The following is a 14219-nucleotide window of genomic DNA, read 5'->3' on the forward strand; positions in this document are numbered from 1 at the left end:
CGAGCTTTACAACCTTTGTCCGACGTACAGATTCGGCCTCGTGTGTTCACGTGGTGCTTTGTTGTCGTCCTTCTTGGTGAGCGAGCTATGTTCATTCATACATACCGGACCTCCAGCCTATGCAAATGCTAGTTTCGAACAGCAACCACTTTATGTGAATGTTCCACCCCTTTTCAAAGCACTTGAGAAATCTCCAGATTGCCATCCCACGTGCCCTCAAACCAGGATACGTAAGAAAGCTACGGATACACAGAGGTGACAAGTTCCGCTTCTACAGTCTCCCGGCCGCTCCAGCTTTACATCTGATCTATCATCTTGCCTGCTTCTTTTCAGGCAGTGATCTCTGGTCAAAGCCCAGCAGTTTCCGTTCGGGGAGCGCCTTGCTCCACGTCCCCACGTCACCAGGAAATCTTCTTTCGTCCGCCGAGCGACGCAGGCTATAGCGCAATGCGCATAGTAGAGTGTTTCAATGGAGGGGCTTCTTGTGGGCGTCGCGAACTGCCATGGCTGTTCCGACCAATGTGTGGTCTGCCAACCTATGAAGACACCGGTGCGTTCAAGTGCCAAGGTAACCATGCTGTCCTCAATGCCATGGGTTTTGCCCATTGTACCCCTCCTCCAAAGTTCGTTCTTCAAGGTTCCGGATGAAATCTCTGTTGCCCCTTGCGCCGCCTCGTTGTGCCCTACTATCCCTCCTACCAGCAACTCTACTAGCACCTTGATCTCCCAATCCGAGCCCACTTTCTGACGGGGGAGGATAGTATGCTGGGCTTGGCTGGAGTCGTATAGGCTGGCTCGGGTCCAGATGACTAGCAACTCTCTGTATGGCTGCCGGGATACCGCTTTGCTGCTGATCCATGGTGGAGGCGCGCTGTCGTCCAGCTCGTACAGTAGCCTGCTGATAGAGGTTTGGTTGAGGAGCTCCCGAGTAATTGGCAGCCGGCATCTGAGCAGGTGGTGGATTCATGCCCATCTGCCCATACGAAGGCTGTTGAGCTCCGTATGCTGGAGGGGCTCCCGAATGACTTGCGCTTGGTGAGTACATGCCGTTGTTGGAATACACGGGGTTCTGCGCATGGGGCGAGGCCGGATACTGATTCGGCTGCATAGCATAGGCGCTTTGCTGCACGGCAGCCTGGGCTTGAGCCTGGGCTGCCTGCGCCCTTTGCTTGCTAAGCTCGGCAGCTTGCTGTTGCTGCTGTGTGCCGGGCGCCGGAGTGCGGTTCAGTGAACTGGACTTCAGATTCATGGGAGGGACGAAAGGCCCAGTATATTTCTGCTGTGTGATGAAGGGGTGCAGCTTGGCTTGTTGTGGAGACCACCTTTCCAATGGACTAATGGTGAGCAAGCCCCGAACAAAATCGATGAATGCCACTCGATTGTTCATTTCTGAAAGGATAAAAGAGTCCTGGTTAAGATACTTGTGCTGCGGGCCGCAAGTGGAATGGAAAGCTTACCTCGTTCAATCTCGCTTTGTTTCATGTTCTTCCGTGGCATGGGGTAAGACTTGATGATCTCCGGGAGAGTACTGGCCTGGAAATACTTCTTGCTTGGTTGTTCCTTGGTACCACGCTCTCTTGAATACTGCTCCATGCTCTTCAAGTGATACGTTTTGCGGCCAAATTCGTCTTGCCTTTTCTCGAAGAAATCGCCAGACTGCTTGCCAACCTCAATCATCCAGTTTGGAGGATTGCCAAGCATCTCATTGATTCTTGACACCTGGTTGTATTCGGAGGAGCCGGGAAAGAGGGGAAGGCCCAAGAACAGCTCAACCACGATACAGCCCAAGGACCACATGTCAATCGCTGACGAGTATGGCAATCCGAGCAGGACTTCTGGGGAGCGGTAAAAGCGTGACTGGATATATGTGTAGACAGTCTGACGTTCGTCACAGGCGGATCCAAAATCAATGATTTTGATAATGGGGCTTTCCAGATTTTTCAGGAGGATGTTTTCGGGCTTGAGATCGCAATGTATGAGACGTGCTTTGTTGAGGAGCGCAAGGCCATTGAGCAATTGCTGTGCAAAGACGCGGACAAGGGTCGTGCTAAGACCGCGGAACTGGTTCTGTTTGATGAGTTCGTAAAGGTTGACGCTGAGCAGCTCGAAGACCAAGCAAAGGTGCTGGCGGTGGATGAATGTGTCCTTGAGCCTCAGCAAATGATGGTCATCGTTCTTGTCCAGTTTTGTGTTCAACTATGGCCTGATGTCAGTTCAACGACGACAATTCTGTTGGAATTGAGGCGCACTCACCAGGTCGAGAACAGAGACCTCCATCATGCTTTGATTGAAATACGCGGTACGATTCTTGATGACTTTGACAGCCACGACCTCTTGGGTTTTGAGGTTCTGACATTTGACAACTTGGCCGAAAGTGCCCTGACCAAGGACATCGAGGATAAGATAACGATTTCTGTCTTTGTAAGAATATGATTGCCCAATTGGTGGGTAGGCGGATTCGTGAATATGACGTACTTGTGACCGGCTTCCTCCGAGCCAAGAATATCGTTCACGTAGAGTATATAGTCGCTATCTTCATTGTCGTAACCATCATTCTTGGTACCCTTGCTTGGCTTCGTCAAAACCCGTCGGGGGTTGCGGGACGATTCGTATTTGAAGTTGGGGTTGCAGATGCGATACGTCGAAGGTAGATGGCACGTCAGCGCTTGCAACGGCTATGGCCAAGATTGTTAGCTTCAACATCTTCGTACTCAACAGCGCCCAGAATTTGGGCGTACACTTATGAACCCTCCCTCTGGGTTGGCGCGGCGAAAGGGAGGTTGTGAGTTGACCCGCGGCCTCAACTCGGAGATAGCGCCGACTTTTTTGAATTGAGGCACCGGGCGCTTCTCCGGAGGCGGCTGCATCACATGCCGACTGGAATTAAGGTCCTTCATAAAGCTGCCGTCGAGTCCTCCCGAATTCATGATGGAGGAGAAGCTATCTTGATTACCAGAATAAGGAGACAAAGGGGGGAGTTGGGGAGCCTGGCGACTGCCATAGTAAGGGCTCTGCGCCGGATATTCTGCACGTGTGGGGGATTGCCGTTGGCTGAGTGGTGTTGAGTATTGGGCCTGGCTCGCAACACCCTTCTGGCCGTACGGCGAGTTGGGTGATAGAACCTCCATGGGCGAATATCTTTGTGCAGCAGCAGAAGGCTCCTGCGGTGAATGGAGTGTCGAAGCGCGGCTGCTCGATGAGTGAGATTGATGGTGTGGTCGGATAGGGTACTTTGTGGCGCCGTAAGGGTCGTGCGCGTCGTGCATTGGAACGTCACCGTTGCCGTCGCGGGGCTGTGATGCTGTGGTACTGTTTGGTGAAGAGAGAGGATTGCCAACAGTTTGGTACTGGTCGTACTTGTAACCAGAAGAGGCCTGTTGGCTGTAGTCGCGCCCAGGAGTGCCTTGGTTGCTGGCGTTGTACCGCCTGGACCCGCCTGCAGGATCTTGATAGCTCTGCCACTGATCCATGACGGACTATTGTGACTGACAGATTATGTGGGAGAAGACAGGCACCAGTAGCGGAACAGGAACGATGGTGGAGTTGACACGCAACGGGTGTTAGTAGCTGTGCTGTAGGGTGTCAAGAGCCAGGCCTGTCGTGGCTGGCGGGACGGGGCGCAGGCTGCGGGGGCGGCCTTTTGCTACCGTTGCTGTCCTCGAACAAAGGTGTGCAGCTGGTGACTCGCACGAGGAGTACGGCCTCGCCGAGAGGGTGCCCCAGACTTGTGAATGGTGTTGAGCGGCAGCTGTTTTGAAGCGCGAGAGTGGCAGTGAGTCGAACCAGAAGTCGTCGGAAGGCTGCGACGGGACCGTGGGGAAGGGCGGGAGAGCTTCCAAGGATTTGGCGCGACCTGGAGGCAGGCCTCTGGACGCGAGGTGAGGCGGCGCGGAGCAGGGCACAGGTGGCCGGAATGGCGAGGTGGTTGAGGGCGCGAATAGGCTACGAATTCATGGTTGAGAGCTGATGATGACAAGAAGGAGCCACAGCTTGAGTGCCAGTGGGAAGATGAGGCAGTTGGGCTGGCTGGGTACACAGGGTGGACGCGACCAGGCTTAACTTGGCTGGGCCAAAGGCGGGAAGAGGGGCAGCAAGTACGCTGCGGGTGGAGGAGGAGAGGCGGCGGCAGCAGCTGAGGGTGGAAGGAGGATAATCCCGTCAGAGCTAGTGTGGAGGAGACGACCGAGTAGGGGAGGGGAGGGGGCTTAGTTAGGGCCGCAGCGTGTAGCCTCAATCAAGCTTACCCAGGACCTGTTCCTGGCGACTCGAAGAAAAGTTCTCAAGGATGACGACGGGTGACTGTGAGTGTCGCGATCATCACGCAGGGTGCGGACTGCCAACATGTGTCGTGTTGGATGCATCCATGTTGCTGACATACACCACGGACCATCAATGGCAGCGGGAGCTGGAAGCGCCCGTGCATGGACTTATCTGCCCCGTCAGGCCTGCTGCCCACGAGCAGGGGGTAGACCTTGAGACGGGCTCCAGCACACTTGAGGATGCAACGAATGCAATCAGGGTGGACGCTTGCAGCGCTTCATGCACCTGGGACAGCGGCTGTCGAGGCAGCCCCCAGAAACACCCTCCAGCTGTGTTTCCTGCCAAGCCAACTGACGGTCTTTTGTATTGAGACATTGACTTTGCGCCCAATCGTCCTGACCCAGCGGCCATTCCCCAGGGTTGCTTCGCCCGACTGGGCGAACTCCAGTCAGATGGTCCGTGTCATGGGCGATTCAGACGACATTAGACTAGCCTGTCCTGCCGGCCGGTTGGGCATTGCTCTGTCGCAACCCAACTCCTATGACGCCAGGGGCAGTGGAACCTTGAAGCCCATGAATCTTGGAATGCCGAGCTGCGAGTGGTCACCATGCCAAAGGCCAGCGATGGATGTGGGATGTGCCAATTCTCTGAAAGCGCCAGCTGTATCTGCGCCATCCAAAGCGGGCGATAGATCGTTGTCGCGGTTGCACTTCTCCATCACCTGCTCTGGTTGGGCAGCGAGCATCATCAGAACCAGGCATGCATCGTGCTGGCACAAGTCAGCTCAGCAGGGCCGGCGCGACTCGGTCACAATGGCACGGCAGCATTTATGCATGCTTCCGCACCTCTAACCACGCGTAGATCGAAACTAGCAGACTATGGCCTGCCCGCTTTCTAATAGTATATGGAAGAAAGTAGCAGCGTCATCTCAACGCCGGTGCAATGCACGGCATGCATGATATTCCCGAGCCGTTACGCTTCGCTGAATTGCCCAAATACGCCATTTTGGTAGTGCCAGGCTGATGCGCTGGGGCGCAATGCTTTGGCATCTCAGCACTCCTACTGACTTTGCCACCAGCCGAAATCGAAATGCACAGCCAAGCGACGGATCAATGCAGACCGAAATTGAAATCAAAAACGCTTATGAGTTGTACGACACCGGTAAGGACAAACCCTGCTGCACTGAGACACTGGGGATAAGCGTCCCAAGCGCGATATGGCGGATCATATGCCGACCATGGGACAAAACAAACGAGACGAAGTGCTGATACTCAGATTCTGGGAGGAATGGCCGGCTTTAACGGTCGACAAGGGTGTCAAGTTCATAATACGTGACATATACGAAGGAGGAGAACAGTGATCAGAAAGCAGACGCTCCGAGAGGTATCAAGAAGGAACGAGACAGAATGAGAAAATAATGGAGAGTTTCTGAACTTTTTGGCAAGGACATGATATCAGAGGGGGGCACGCAGCCAAGACCCCGGAAATGAGATAGGCTGATGTGTCAGAATCCAAACTCAGAATGCGAAAGAAAACGTCCCAGATGAGAAAAGACGGGCGCGGCTTGATTGGGCATGCAATCATCTCCCGTCGTGTAAGCGCCGACCACATCTCCAAGAAGGATGTCCAGTATGGGTGATGAGTTGTGAGTCTGAGGGCGATGCTGGTGTCAAATCTGAATTGTATCGTAGACGTCGTGACATGATAACCTGTGTAGTCCGCGCGACCTTGTCATGTTGATGCCAATGGCCAGACGCCTAGCCCTGGTACCCACTATATCCGTTGTTGAAGTTCTGGTTTGGGGCAGGGCTCCATTGTTGGTTGGGCGGCTGGCCACGACCATACCCACCAGCACTGGGTGGACCACCATATCCCATGGCCTGGGCCCCGTAGCCAGCTGGTGACTGGGCTGGCGGGCCTCCAAAGCCTTGCTGCTGACCTCCGTATTGACCTGCGCACACGACACATTGTTAGTGATCTTGTATTCCGCCTCAGTAAGCAGAGACCGAAACCGCTTACCGCCATACTGGGGGACGAAGGTGGTAGGCGTACCGGGGTACGCCGAAGTGGGTTGAGCACTCTGGGGGCTGAAAGCCTGCTGGTTGGGATCAAACCCTCCTGCAGCGTTGGGTGTCTTGTCCTTGCCCCACTGTCCAAGTGATGCAGCAATATCAGTATACAGAGTCGCCGTACGCGCAGGACAGATTGGACTTACACTGCACTTTAGAGGTCGACCGTTGACCTGGTAGCCATTCAACTGACAAATCGCCATGGCGGCGTTCTCGTGGCTGTCCATCTTGATAAAGGCAAAACCACGATCGGCCTGGAAACGAGATTCGATCACGTAACCGAAGTTCTGGAACAGTGGGACCAGATCTTGAGCAGTCGTGTACGGCGTGAGATTCCCAACGTAGCAAGTGGTCTGCCATGCCGGAGTCTGGCTGACAATCATGTCATAGCTTTGGACGCCGTGCGTTGGGAAATGATGGTGGCCGTAAGGCGTGGTCGGCGTCATGCCCATAGCAGACATGGCCTGTTGTTGAGCAATGGAAGGCTGGCCTTTCTGGTTGGCCCAGTTGCAGCGTATGGCACGAGAACCTAGCCACTCGCCGTCCATGGAGCTCAGTGCCTTCTCGGCGTCGCTTCGGTCCCGGAAGGCTACGAAACCATAACCACGCGTTCGCCCAGTCTTCATGTCCCACATGACACGGGCTTCCGAAATGGTGCCAAACGCCGAAAATGCTTGGAGGAGTATGTCGTCGTTGACCTCGTTGGACAAGTCGCCGACGAAGATGTGGAAGTGCCCGGAGGTGTCCTCCTTGTTGGTCGTGTTGGACTGGTACGCCCAGTTGACGCGAATTTCCTGTTCATCAAGGCTGTCAGCCGCCTAGCAGCGGGTGAGCCAGGTGTTGCGACCTACAGATTGGTGGACGCGGCGCCCATTCAGGGTAGCCATGGCACGCTCGGCGGCACCAGGGTCATCGTATTCCACGAAGCCATAGTTGTATCCTTTGGCCTGAAATAGCTACTGCGTCAGTACTTGTTCCATCGTCGACCATAATGAAAGTCCCACGGAGGTCCCGCGGCAGGCCACTCCAAAGCACGTACGTTCTTGTCGGGAATGATCTTGACGTTCTGCACATGACCCGTGGTCTCGAATATCTGACGCAAGACGTCCTCGGTGACGCGCGGGTCCAAGCCGCCGACATAAAGCGCTCGCTTGTTAGGCTCGGGCGCGGCACGACGGGCGAATGCAGCTGCACTCGTAGGCGAGAGAACTCCTGGATCGACGGCAGACAGCGGCGAGGTGATAGCAGTCGGGATAGGGTTGGTGTTGGGCGGGATATGTAGAGGCGGGGGTGGCATGTGGCCTGGGTTTCCCTGGCCATTCTGGCCGCTCTCGAAGCCCGGAGCACCAGAGCCGGTCTGAGCCGGATTCATCTGCGCGCCAGTCGAGCCGGGGCCGTTGTCGGACATGGTTTTGATTCGCAGCAAGCAGTCGTGGAAATCGGGCTGGTGAGAAGGAGGACTGGAGCTCGTTGCGGTGCAACTTGGAGCTCGAGGTGGGGACAGGCGGATTAGGGGAAGCTCAGCGCGGGGTGCCTGAACGGTTCACGGATGTCTCAGGGTCCTACTATTCTGACGAAGGTGCGGTCAGCACAGCTAGCGTCGCATTTGCGCTCAAACGGCAGCGCGCAGTGGAATCTGTCGCATTTGCAGGCAGGAAGCTGCAGCAGTCGCAGCGGGGTACGTCAAACTGAATTGCGCAGGGCATGCGACAGGACTCGGGCCAGAGAGGGTTTGCGGCTTGGGGAGCAGGCTGTACGTACTGGAACGGATGCAGGCTGCACTTGGAAGCGTCCGAGCTGACCAGGTTGCGATTTGAGGCCAGGAAGCTCTGGGTGTCGTGCGTCGGAACAGCAGGACTGGCAATGTTGGACGGCGCCAGGAGGGGGATGCTGTTTGGGATGTGATAAGAAACAGGAAGGGAAGCACGGGCCGGCAATGGCAAAGAGCAAGGAGATGAGACAAGGAAAAAAAGGGAGCAGGTCGCACAGTGGACAAGTACCCCGGACAGCCCGTATCAGAACAACAAGAGGATGTGCAGCAGGGAGTGTGAGGATCTTGGGGGATTAGAGGCAGTTATTATAACACAATGTCGACCCAAGGTGAGCTGAGGACAGAACAGCAACGCTGAGCCTGCGGGGTCAGGCGTAGCCGCGCCATTGTCTGCGGGCTCCTTTTGAACGCAATCAACCACGGGCTGGCCTATCAGGGGCCAATGCCCATCACGCCGAGGTGTGACAAACATGACTGTCCATGTGGGCGCAACTCGCCCATTGGCAATCCCACTGCGCCGGCGCACCTGCGCGCCTTGGCCGGAGGAGTCCCTCCACACTGGCCACGATCCAGGGCAGAGTAGTTATGTTGCTGCCCACGAAAGATCAGCTCCAGCTCGAAAAGAGCAAGCCGCCACTCCTCGAAGCTCGCAGGTGCTGGCAGGGTGGTCGTCCATGCGGTGCTGGAGTGGGTCGCGTCCAAGGCTCATCCCCAGCTCGCAGTTTGCAGGTCCACTGGCAGTGCTCTTGCTTGACGTGCGCCGCATGTGGGCTCCACCTGGAATGCCTTCGTTCAACGACATCCGTCCAGCGACCCCGGCCTGCTGTGGCCATCACGTCCTTCCTGCCCAGGCCACCAATTCTGCATCCAATCGGTCGTGCGCCTCCTTGGCATAACCAGAAGCCTCGCGTTGAATGTCTTTCTCTGGCCCTGCAGCCACCCTCTCTACATTAGCCATCTGGGTACGCTAAGCAGCCGAGATGGCACCGTCCAGAGCAGAGCCTCTGTCTGTCCTTAATTCGACGCTCGCAGAAGTCGTAAGTGCTACAACCGTTCATGCTGCGTGGGACATTACGACTGACCTTTCCCAGCTTGTACAAACGGGCAAGGCTCTCAAGGTCAGCGCTAGAGATGACCAAGGCAGCGTCTCTGGTGCGAGCGGCGCGATTCGTCACCGATCCCAAGAAGCCCTCAGGGCTTACCACTTTGCCCTTGACGAGCTTGAAGGCGAGATTGTAAGTCAAGCTCTCCAGCAATCGGAGCGTCCTCTCGTCTCAACGATATCTAACCTCGGTGCAGCTTCAAGCGAAAGCCGCCCTCCTGCGCGATCTCGCCAAATTACAAGCTGCACGCGCCCCTCCTCCATCGCTCACACCTCCGCCAGAGCCTCAACGAGCACCAGCTCAGCAGGTGAAGCACGAGCCAGCTACTGCCGTCGCTGTGATGGAGGCTCCCATGCTTGAACTGCCTTCCACAGCAGCACATACCATCGCTCACCAGCCGTTCGCCATGGAACCAGCGAGCAATCCTGTGGCTCCGTTCCCAGACATGGGGTCGGATATGTCGTCCGGCATCCTGACTTTGACAGACAAGGGGACCAAGTCTGCACAGAGATTACCCACGGCTGCAGTGCAAAGCAGCTCAGTTGCTACACCCCCACTCAAATCCGAGGCCGCCGTCTCGCCAAATACTGTTGTTGGCACACAGCTCGCTGCAGACAACACGGCACACCCGACAAGCTTGCCAACAAACTCCAAAGCAGCTGTTGCTGCGAACGGAGATGTACAGGTCCCTCATCTGCTCGATATATCAGCTGATGGCACCGTCGGAGGCCACGGCGGCAGCAATGATGCCCCCGAGTTCACGAATATGCAGTTTTCACTCGACACGTCGGCTGCAGGCTTGCAAAACGCACCTCCTGCGCCCATGCCAGCCTTCGACATGGCTAGTTTTGCCACTAATGAGCCACCTGGAGACTTTTCGAATGAAGTGAACTTTGAACCAATGGGCAACGAGATAGGCATGAACATTCCCACAACCATGACTAAAGAATCGCAGAACGAGACCAGAAATCTGGAAGACGTGTTCGATCTTGACGGAGGGGCGGACAGCATGGATCTTGACTTGGATCTGGGCAACGGCACAGTTAATGACAGTACATTCGATGACCTGTTTCTTGATACGGGCGACAATACTGGCATGGGTCAGTTTGATAACGCCTTTTTCGGGCTCGATTAAGCATGAGATCAAATGCAAGCCAAGGGAACTCCAAAGACAGCGCCTCTGCCACTTTTCAAAGCGTAGGCTTGCGGTCTTCCAAAACAGCGTCGAGTTCCACTCGGTCCCAACGACTTTCCTGCAGCGGCACTTATGCACCAAGCAACCGTCCTACGAACTGATACATGACAAGGCGTGCGTCAAACTCAAGATGGTAGAATGTGTGTGTATATTATAAGAGGCTCTATCGGAAGCACTAACAGTCGTGTGTAGCCGTAGCCGAATCGCGCCTTCGTGATCTGTGCCGTCCATATATCATGGCCCTTGAGTGACCGCAAACATTGGGCCAAGAAGTTCGCCAATCTTAGGGTTGCGCGCTCCTGTCCAGTCTGCATTCATATATCCCCAGGAGTCATCGTATTCAATGATGCCCTCCCGGATATAGTATGTGCCCTGGAGAGCCCAGATCGCCCATTCCATGTCATTACTCAGTGCGTATTGCTTCAGGCAGTCGAAATAACGGCCGTCCTTGTCCGAAAGACCATCGGCCCGAGATCCTCCGGTCATTCCAAAGCCAAATTCGGAAAGGATTAGCGGCGCTGTGTACGGCTTGCCTTGCTCCAAGACAAACCCATCGAAGAAACCATACTGGTTTTGGAGGAAGTTGCAGTCATCGAAGTTGACCGAGAAGGTTACGGTGAAGCTGTATGCGTGCCATTCCCAGACATGCTTGTTTTTCCAAGCCGAAAAATCCAAGTTACTCTTCTTGATGTGCACCAAGTCGGTCGACGATTGCGTGCCGCCAATCAGGATCAGTGCATCTGGGTTCGATCCGTGGATGCGCAAGGCGGCTTGTGTTGCGAAGTTATACCAGTCCGACCTGCCATTCGTCCAGCCTTGCAGAAGCCACTCTCGTATTTCGTTTCGAATACCCATGCCTACGACGCCTGGTTGCGACGCGGACCACTTGGCCATTGCCTCGAGTCCGTCCAGCCATTCTTTCGTTTTGAAATAGCGACTGTTACCAGAGTTGTACCCGAAGCCTTCGTCCCACCAACCATTGCCATCGTCGATGTTACCTATATCAAACGATGATTAGATCACGGGTTGGCTTGTCGCGGATTGCAGTGTATCGTCACCACGGATCGACGCCCGGAGACAACAAAGATGCACTTACAACACCAACTCGCCCTACTGACATGGTTGTCGAGGATAGTCATGATACCCCTTTCCCAGAGTGCACCGATGGCGGCTTCAAATACATCTCGAGTTGTGGCATCAACTAAGGTCGGATTGGCCTGTGCGACACGATCGAAGAGTCCCATGGTCTGGTCGACACTCACGCCCGCTGCGCCAGCCGCTGCACGGAACGAGTCCGAGACTTTTATGTTTGGACTGAGAGCATGATCAATCGAGTAGGTCATGCGAACGCAGTTGAAACCCTGCGACTGGACGAAGTCGGCAATGAAACCGATCGACTGTTTGTGTAAACCTTCGGGGGTGTTGGTCTCCATGTGAGCGGCCCAGTTGATACACCTCAACTTGACCCTGTGGCCTTCAGCGTCGAGGATCCATCGACTCGACGTGCTCAGTGGCAGAGGTGTCAACGCAAAAGACGCTGTCGAGAACAGCGCAAGTCCCAATAAGGGTTTCATTTCGAATATTTGGTAGGCCGCCGTGAGTCTTCCCTATGTTTTCGAAAAATAAAATAAAAGGATAATGCCAGGAGGACAGGCGGATACTCATCTACCACCACTCAGTACAATGAGATTGGCGTTGGCACAGGCTATTGCCAGTACTCGACAGAGCTCAGCATAGAAGAGCGGATGCCTCTTTGGAGCCATGCTAGCGAAGCCTGGCATGGGGCGACCGGCTCTCTTAAAGGAACGTCGACCCCTAATAGATCAGACGACCTATACCTCCAACGCCTCATGTGGCCAACGGTATTCGGCGCCTGTGAAGCACTGCAAGGGCCCTCGAATTCAACGTGCCCATCGGCATGCCGACCGTTGGTCATCAGCTGCCACTCGGAAAAGACCCCAAGTAGTGTGAGCGGTCTTGGCTGTGTGGTTGCAAAGCCGAGGCTACATTGGCGAGAACATACACCATGCAGAAAGCTCCATCCCTGAACCACCTCCACCGCAGCTCTAGGGGCAGACCTCAGAACTCGCTCCTCACTCGTTGACTGCCGAATGAATATGTTCTGTAAGTACGGGTCGAGTGCTGGAAGAGGCAGTTACGACAAGGGGGCACTGGCAAGCGAGGCTGTGGACAGAATAAACCGCACAGGTGCTGTTCAGTGTGGATCTACATTGCCCGGTTTATTCTGTCCACAGCCTCGGTAAGCATAGCAATGATCTACGCGCCGCCCCGGCGATCAGGAACGGCAGGGACTTGCTCCAAGTGTTGATGTGGCTACATCCAACTTCTCATTGGAAGCTGCATGGGCAGTTTGGGGCATTGTGGCGCTCCCTATAATTCGGCAGGGAGACCAAAGAGGGAAAAGCACCTGGCGAGGCCTGTGAGAGCCAGGGTCCTTTGCTTGTGAGCGAATGATCAGGGGCCTGCCGGGCCTTGTGATCTCCCGTCGTGTGATTGGTCACGCCGAGCAACACGCGTAGCGAATCACCTTGATACGACCTGCTGCAGCCCTCACAAGATCATACAAACCCGTGCTCGCCACCAAGCGTTGCATTCTCTCGATGGAGGACCGAGCTCTAAAGACTGCATGATTTGGCTCAACATGCTTCTTGGCAAATCGGCACTCCCATGTGAGCGTGTCATGTTCAGAGTCAAGCTCACCGAACGACCCACCAGGCCCCCCCAGCAGCTTGTCAAAAGAGGTGAGCGAGAAGCGGCCTCTTCGCCTTTACACCGTCTCAAATGCCCGCGTGTATTGGGAGGTCGGAAGCGATTGTCATACAAGATACGAGCAGGGAAGCCCCGGCCTGCGTGTGGGCGATTCCCCTTTCTTAGAGTAGATTCATATCTAGAGTATCTCGCAGGCACATCGCTTAGTGGTCGACGGTATGGGAGGGTGATGGTACTGCTTCTGCATCTATTCTTCTGCCAGACTAGCCAATCACTGTGCATTATCACAAGTTGCAATGCTACTCTCCATCGCGTACAGTTAACGCTTCTTGCACTTACACAAACCGGCCCGATGAAGGACTGAGAGTTGAACTGGATCTTAGCTCGAAAGTCCAGGCCAAGGCCCAACACGACCACTCGGGCAGGACTGATCGACCTCCGTCTGATAAGTGCGTACCCAGTACCCATGCATCGTGAAGAACGAGATGGACCCCCTCCCTTCTTTCCCCGAGAGTCGGCATTTCATTCTAGCTGTACACACAAGATTATCGACTGTGACGCATGCGAACAGGGGGTTTGGCTTCAGACTCAAGTTTGCCACTATACTATTGCATGTTGCACATGCCTCGTGCGACAGGATACACTCAGAGCGAACTAAGGTCGAAGGATGAGTATAATTTACGTCACAAATGGTACAGAATTTCGTAAATTATTTTTGCGCGTGTTCCTCATCTCCCCCGGAGGAGGACCGCCCCGCTGCCCTGCCAGATATGACCACCAGACCTAAGGACGCTGGCGCAAGTCACGAAAAAAAATAAGAGTGCACAAGCCTCATCCAACCGACGGTACCGAGAGTGGTCAATAGGCAAAGAATAGTCTGGAAATATGTTTTGATCGTGCATAAAGTGTGTATCATCGTTATCATCAATGTCCCGCAGTGGACGAGGAAGTACAAGGTATTATCTGCGTATTCGTTATTGCCATGATATAGGGCAACATGATCTCGTGGTGACGATCGTGGCTGCTAGCTGCCAGTCTTGAGGAGAGAAAGACACACCCAAAGAATCATTTGGCAAGCGCACAGTATCGAG

The 14219-nt window shown here is 54.9% G+C and overlaps 5 protein-coding genes across 5 annotated transcripts; 1 reads left to right on the forward strand and 4 right to left on the reverse strand.

Annotated features, from left to right (window-relative positions):
- Window positions 1–513: 513 nt before the first annotated feature.
- Window positions 514–3837, reverse strand: B0I36DRAFT_17878 (kinase-like domain-containing protein). The gene is made up of 5 exons (XM_046148754.1): window positions 2739–3837; window positions 2476–2675; window positions 2254–2413; window positions 1458–2196; window positions 514–1389 (listed from the first exon to the last, which is right to left on the reverse strand). The coding sequence occupies exons 1-5, from the start codon at window positions 3468–3470 to the stop codon at window positions 584–586; spliced, it is 2637 nt and encodes an 878-aa protein (XP_046019048.1). The 5' UTR covers window positions 3471–3837; the 3' UTR covers window positions 514–583.
- Window positions 3838–6017: 2180 nt separating this feature from the next.
- B0I36DRAFT_371383 (RNA recognition domain-containing protein) lies at window positions 6018–7737 on the reverse strand (the record flags this gene model as incomplete). Its single annotated transcript, XM_046160009.1, has 5 exons — window positions 6018–6211; window positions 6280–6409; window positions 6476–7123; window positions 7181–7276; window positions 7369–7737. 5 exons carry the CDS (start codon window positions 7735–7737, stop codon window positions 6018–6020), a joined length of 1437 nt encoding a protein of 478 aa, XP_046019049.1.
- Window positions 7738–9080: 1343 nt separating this feature from the next.
- B0I36DRAFT_358210 (uncharacterized protein) lies at window positions 9081–10338 on the forward strand (the record flags this gene model as incomplete). Its single annotated transcript, XM_046157927.1, has 3 exons — window positions 9081–9137; window positions 9192–9335; window positions 9400–10338. 3 exons carry the CDS (start codon window positions 9081–9083, stop codon window positions 10336–10338), a joined length of 1140 nt encoding a protein of 379 aa, XP_046019050.1.
- Window positions 10339–10632: 294 nt separating this feature from the next.
- B0I36DRAFT_234756 (glycoside hydrolase family 5 protein) lies at window positions 10633–11972 on the reverse strand (the record flags this gene model as incomplete). The annotated part of the gene is made up of 2 exons (XM_046149342.1): window positions 10633–11396; window positions 11495–11972. The coding sequence occupies 2 exons, from the start codon at window positions 11970–11972 to the stop codon at window positions 10633–10635; spliced, it is 1242 nt and encodes a 413-aa protein (XP_046019051.1).
- Window positions 11973–12767: 795 nt separating this feature from the next.
- On the reverse strand, window positions 12768–13696 carry B0I36DRAFT_18008 (uncharacterized protein). Its single transcript, XM_046148755.1, has one exon. It carries the CDS (start codon window positions 13594–13596, stop codon window positions 12970–12972), a length of 627 nt encoding a protein of 208 aa, XP_046019052.1. The 5' UTR covers window positions 13597–13696; the 3' UTR covers window positions 12768–12969.
- Between the last annotated feature and the right edge of the window lie 523 nt (window positions 13697–14219).

This window comes from Microdochium trichocladiopsis (assembly GCF_020744255.1).
Source record: "Microdochium trichocladiopsis strain MPI-CAGE-CH-0230 chromosome Unknown B0I36scaffold_1, whole genome shotgun sequence".
NCBI lineage: Eukaryota > Fungi > Ascomycota > Sordariomycetes > Xylariales > Microdochiaceae > Microdochium > Microdochium trichocladiopsis.